Here is a 6526-nt window from a genome sequence, read left to right as displayed (position 1 = left end):
ATTACAATAAAGCTGCAGATATTTTCACTTTCTGAGGACATCTAATACAACGATATGCTGGCTCAATATCCTCTCTGCATCTGGCAGGATCATTTAAATTGAAGACAATCCTGCCCACATTGGATTGGCATTTTTACAACAGACGCACAGAGGAATCTACTACACAGGCTTCTCTTTAGTGTTTCCCATCCATTCAAGCGGAATGCATTGCCTAACACACAGCAAATCGCCAGGGACAGTGAGCAGAGACTATGGCTCAAAATCCCAGGTTGGTTTGGTTTTGTTGCTGCCTAAATGCGAACAGCCTCCAGTTTGCCCTCTATTACCTGACTCTGGAGTCTACAAGCTGGCTACCATGTTCCAAACATCCATCTGGTCCATGCTTATAATCCTAGCATGCAGAAGTCTGAGGCATGTGGATCTTCAGATCAAGGCCAATGTGGGCTACATAACAAAGCCAACGTAAGATAAAATAAACACCAGTGTTTGGGGTGTGGTATCTGTTGGGATACATCGACAGAGAGCAATTCCAGTGCACTCTAAATAAATTCATCAAACTCAATCAGAGATGGCTTCACTCCAGCCACTGATGGTCTACACCCCACTTTTCTCAGTATCCTAACATGTAAGCACATCTCTGCCAGTGTGAGAACTTCTGGAGTCTGGGCTTGATTTTCTCTTTACTTCCCCCCCCCCACTTCGGTAGGGCTTGGGATGGGGAATAACAAAAACTTGCCATTAGGAACAGCTATTCTGAGGAAGACTCCTGTCCTGTTCCTTGTCTTCTCCTACTTCCAATGTCTATCCTGTTTGCCCTTCTGAATGAGGATTAAGCATCTTCCCTAGGGTTCCCCTTGTTGTTTAGCTTCTTTAGGACTATAGATTTCAGTATATTTATCCTATGTTATATGTCTAACATCCATTTATAAGCAAGTATATAACAGGCCCATCTTTCTGCTTCTGGGATACCTCACTCAGGGTGATCTTTTCTAGTTCCCACTATTTACCTGCAAATTTCATGATTTCCTTGTTTTTAATTGCTGAGTAGTATTTCATTGTGTAAATATGCTATAATTCTGTATCCATTCCTCCATTGAGGAACATCTAGGTTGTTTTCAGATGCTGGTTATTACAAATCAAGCTGCTATGAACATGGTTGAGCAAATGTCCTTATTGAATGGTGGGGAGGACCTCTGAAACTCTACCCACCAGGGTATTGAAGGAGATACTGAAACTCATAGCCAAACTTTGGGCAGAGTGCTAGAATCCTTCCTGTAGAGGACAGGAATTCCAGAAGGAGAACAACAGAGCCAAAATACCTGGGCCCTGGGGGGTCTTGCAGAGACTGATACTCCAACCAAGGGCCATGCATGGAGAGGACCTAGACCCGCTGCTCAGAGGAAGCCCATAGGCTTCTCAGTTTCCAAGTGGGTTTCCTAGTAAGGGGAACAGGAGCTGTCTCTGACATGAACTCAGTGGCTGACTCTTTGATCACCTCCCCCTGGGGGGGTACAGCCTTGCCAGGCCACAGAGGAAGATGATTACAGCCAACCCCAATGAGACCTGATAGGCTAGGTTCAAAGAGAGAGGTCTTCCCCTATCAGGGGACCAGGGAAAGAGTATAGGGGAGAAGAGGGAGGATGGGTGGGACTGGGAGGAGACGAGGGAGGGAGCTGCAGAGGGGATACAAAGTTAATAAAATGTAATAAATAAATAAATAAACTCAATTTTTTTAAAAAGAACAGCTACTCACCCCCTGGTGGGACTGCCTTGCCTGGCCTCAGTGTGCATTCAGTCCCATTGCAACTTTATGTGCTGGCATAGGTTGGGGGGAGGGTCTCCACTATTCTGAAGAGTGGGCAAGTGGGTAGGGGGAAGAGGGAAGAGGGAGGGAGAGTGCCACCAGCAGGAGAGGAGAGAAGTGGATACAATAGGGATGGAAGTGAATTAAAAAAAAAAAAATCTACGGATCTTGGTGAGTAAGAACTGCCCCGTGGAGGATTGGATGGCTCCGCAGGTTTGTGTTTGGCGCTCCGGATCATAATCCTCTCTTCTGTCCTCTGTAAATGATAGGTTGGGGATTGTCCCGCACCAAGGCAGGAAGATGGTGGCCGCAAAGAAGACGAAAAATTCTCTGGAGTCGATCAACTCTAGGCTCCAGCTTGTTATGAAAAGTGGAAAGAATATTCTGGGATACAAACAGACTCTGAAGATGATCAGACAAGGCAAAGCGAAATTGGTTGTTCTCGCCAATAACTGCCCAGCTCTGAGGAAATCTGAAGTAGAATACTATGCCATGTTGGCTAAAACTGGTGTCCATCGCTACAGCGGCGATAATATTGACTTGGGCACAGCGTGTGGAAAACACTGCAGAGTGTGCACACTGGCTAGCATTGGCCCAGGGGATTCTGATATTACTAGAAGCATGCCGGAACAGACTGGTGAAAAGTGAACCAGGAAAGTTTTCCTTTAGTAAAACTTTACCAGAACTCCTTAAAAAAAAAAAAAAAAAAAAATCTACTTCTTGGAAGTGGTTTTTTTGTTGTTAGGTTTTTTTTGTTTGTTTTAAATTCTGAAAGTTATTCCAAAAACAATGCAAATATGTCTAAGTTTGGAGAATTGAGTTACTTTGACATTAAAATGAAAGTCAGCTTCTAATTCAAGGACAAAGCTGTCCACATGTGGCCCTCATGAGCTCCCATACAATGATTTTGTTTCAACCTTCATTCATTAAAAAACACAACAAAGCCAGACAATGATGGCACACAGCTGGCTTTGATCCCAGAAAGGCAGAGGCAGTCGGATCTCTGAGTTCCAGGCCAGCCAGGCTACACAGTGAAACTATGTCTCAAACAAACAAACAAACAAACAAACAACATCCCACAACAAAATGACTTCCTTTCTTTTCCTATTTCTATCACAGCATTAAAATAATCGTCAGATGGTCATTCTTTTAAGTTTCCAAGTTGCATTTATGTGATTTTATTTATTTAGAATGATTTCTAAATACTATAATAACTCCAAGTAGTCACTTAGCATGAAAGAAATTGTAGGGAAATAGTTCCAATAAAATTGAGTCCTCTTCTGACTGAGTTTTTGAATCACCACTTTTCTAAACCCTCCTATCTCAACTATAATTACAATGAGAAAAAACTATCTTTAGTGTTAGAAATATATAATAAATCACAGAAAGACAGAAGATTGACCTTCTCCACCCCACCCCAATTTTGCATCGTCTTGTTTTTCTGCTCTCAGTGCTTTTTTCTGTTTGCTCTTCCATCCTATACCACTAAAGGCTTTCCCAGTTAACGAATGCACCAGTAATGCATTTGTCACATGGGACAAATTGAACTCACTCTAGTCACTCTTCCTAGATGCTTTCCTTCTAAGCTTCCACTCACTGAAAAGCATTACTGCCCTTCCATCTCTTCTCATTGGTCACAAGTCAAAGCACAAAAGTCACCCTTACCCCATCCTTCCTTCTGACATGAAGTTATCATAAATTCTTCCAAAGACCTTCCTGATGGGCCTTTTCCCTCTCTTCTACCATTTTGGCCTCAGTTCTAGTTCTTATCTTTTGTCATTTGGACCTCTATAGACAAATGGTCTTCATATTTGGTATCCACCATGTTGTATTAGTCCTGGGGCTACGTGATATGCTGGGGTAGGTTGATGGGAGGGGTGCTTTTCAGAGAAGAATGAGAGGATAGAAAGAGGGAAGAGGGAAGTGAAAGTTTCTGGTTTCTTTGAAGACTCAGTTTTGTCATGTAATATTTTGCTGCAAGTTGGGCACATGATGTTTTGCTGTGGGCTCTCTCATGAGAGGAATGTGACTTTGGCCAGCTGAAGGCATCCATGGGTAGACTTTGAGGAGAGAAGATCTATAAAGGCCTACACACAGTAAGGCTTCACTTTTTGGATTGACATTGCTGCACTGATCTTCATGTTTCAACACTTGATTTCAAAGAGAGAAATGTTCCAGAGAACTTCCCGGGGCAATCCCACTGAGTCTTGCAGGTTTCATTGAGTTGTTGAGCTGCTTGGTGTTGCTGCTTGGTATTGGCCTTTGGACTTGACTGCTGGTATCCTGATGACTGAGTTTAGTAATCCCCTAAAGACACATCAACCCTAAGCAGCAGAAAGTAGATAAAAGAGGTCTACTGCCCTTTTTTTCCTACTAATCTATCTAAGGCTGAGGGGTTGGGAAGGAGGTAAAGGTGTTTAAGAACCCTAAATAAAGTAGGTTTGGTAAAAGAAAATCTAAGCCTACAGAAGTGGGTGGGAGGGTAGGGCTGGGAGGTGATGAGGGAGGGGGGATGAATTCAGGATGTAAAGTGAATAAATAAATGAACTTATTTTTAAAATGGGAACATTTAAAATAGGGAAATAGACATCCTGATCCTCTTTAAAATCTTCCAGTGGTGCCTTACTTTACTGCAGATGAAATTCAAGTGTTGCTTAGCACATATCCATGACACTTTGATTTGCAATCTGGAAGACTTTGTTTGTTTGTTTGTTTGTTTGTTTTTAGCTTTATAGACACATATTCTTGAACCATCCTTATCTGACTTTTCACCAAGCACTATAGTCTGATGTCTCTACTCCTTTAGCCATGTTCTTCATTAGTCAGTAATGTCTGTATCTCTTTTCCCATGTGAACACATCATTCAACACACATTTCAAACTTACCTTCTCCAAAAACACTTTTAGCATTCCTTTTCTTCCTGGCTCTTGTGCTGTTCTGTGTCAGCACGTAGTTATAATAGATCAATGAACCTTATGCACCTGAACTATTTACATGTCTCCCTCCATGCACCACATTGCAACTTTCCCAAAGACACACTACCATCTGTAACTGCTTTGTGTTCTTAGCATATAGTACTGACCCCCACACACACTTACGATCTGTCCTCATTAAACAAAGACTAGGCAAACACCAGTTATCTTCCTTGTGGGTTCTGGAGCGTTCCGCTCAGTGCAGTATTCATCCTCTCCAGAATTCCACAACCATTGCTCTCATCACATTAGTCTATGTTTCTGAACCATCTTTTACCCTATTCCTATCCTTTCTCCCTTATTCTTTTGGCATTTGACCTTTCAATAATTTATGTTCCATAGATTCCTCTCTCTCTGGACACTGTGTTAAAAACACAGTCTGAGATGTAACCACTTTTCTATCATCTTTGGAAAACTGACCTAAAGTAACACTTTTCTGATGTTTCTACCTAATCTCTTTCATAGGTTTAAAAAAAAAAAACCTGAAGTCTGTTTTTATAGCACAATAAGTATTTGTATCGTCACATGTATTTCAAATAGAATCAAATGACTATATGTCATCAATGAGGAATCAATGAGAACATCAGGCCATGATAACCATACAAATAAATTATCAATCATGTGAATTCTAATAAATACCTAAAGGGAATAGGATGGAAATTCAATACAGGCTCACCCCTACTCTACACTGATAAGTGGTAACCCAGTGCTCGTCATCTCACAGCTTTTAGAGTGATACTGCTCTGTGAAACTCAAGGCATACTGTCATCTAAGTAAGTTATCAAACCTTAGTGTGTGGGGTTCAGAGTCCAAAGGGAGAGTTAACTCCACTGTGATGGAGTTACAGAATTACAGCTTGCACAGCACTGCCTGTTGCAAAACATTATTCTGAGGAGATCAAATCCCCTCTAGGAAGGACAACTAACAGACTGGGTGTCTGTCTGTGTGACCTAGTTCTTTTAGACATCTCTTAACCAGTTCCCCTCTTTGTCTTCAGGATTAAAGAAAACAAAAGTCTTTTGTTTGTTTGTTTGTTGTTGTTTTGTTTGAGACAGGGCTTTTCTGTGTAGCCTTGGCTGTCCTGGATTCACTTTGTAGACCAGGCTGGCCTCTAGCTCATAGCAATCTGCCAGCCTCTGTCTCCCAAGTGCCAGGATTAAAGGTGTGCACCACCACGCCCAGCCAGAGAAAACAAAAGTCAGATTCATTCTCATTCAACTGGAAGCCAGATAGATGACCAGTAGTTTATTCGGTTTTGATATTGGGTTCAAACCTCAACCTAGGAGAAAAAACATAATTGTAATTTATTAAGAAATTTAAATTTGCTAACAAGTTTAAGTATTCACACAGGTATATGTTGTATTTTGATCTAGTCCCCTCAATATTCCTTTCTCTTTTCTTTTCTCTCCCTTCTCTTATTACTGTAACTTTATCCCTTTGAACAATTTGTCTTTTATTTTAATGACATATGTGTATACACTTGGTGAATAATAGAAAATGTAGGAACAACAAATTGGAAAAATTGTGCAGGCTTTATCCTGAGACTGGCTTGTTTAACTTACTGGCTTATTTAAAATGATTGCCTCCTGTTTCATCTATTTTCCTGCAAATGACATAACTTTGTTCTTCATAGCTGAATAAACTTCCATCCAGTCCTCTGTTGTTGGACACCTAATTGGTCCCATAATTTAGAAATTGTAAATAGTGCCGCAATAAGCATAGATTTGCACATTTGTCTGTGACATGTAGC

The 6526-nt window shown here is 41.1% G+C and overlaps 1 protein-coding gene across 1 annotated transcript; it reads left to right on the top strand.

The window, feature by feature from the left end:
* The first annotated feature begins 2078 nt into the window (after positions 1–2078).
* LOC132654564 (large ribosomal subunit protein eL30-like) lies at positions 2079–2509 on the top strand. The gene has a single exon (XM_060384616.1). It carries the CDS (start codon positions 2105–2107, stop codon positions 2450–2452), a length of 348 nt encoding a protein of 115 aa, XP_060240599.1. The 5' UTR covers positions 2079–2104; the 3' UTR covers positions 2453–2509.
* The last annotated feature ends 4017 nt before the right edge of the window (positions 2510–6526 follow it).

Source organism: Meriones unguiculatus, chromosome 6, assembly GCF_030254825.1.
Source record: "Meriones unguiculatus strain TT.TT164.6M chromosome 6, Bangor_MerUng_6.1, whole genome shotgun sequence".
NCBI lineage: Eukaryota > Metazoa > Chordata > Mammalia > Rodentia > Muridae > Meriones > Meriones unguiculatus.
This window is presented reverse-complemented; position numbering and strand designations above follow the sequence as displayed.

Bases quoted from the DNA above. Each gene is read 5' to 3' on its own strand.
- LOC132654564 (XM_060384616.1), top strand. From the start codon at position 2,105: ATGGTGGCCGCAAAGAAGACGAAAAATTCTCTGGAGTCGATCAACTCT.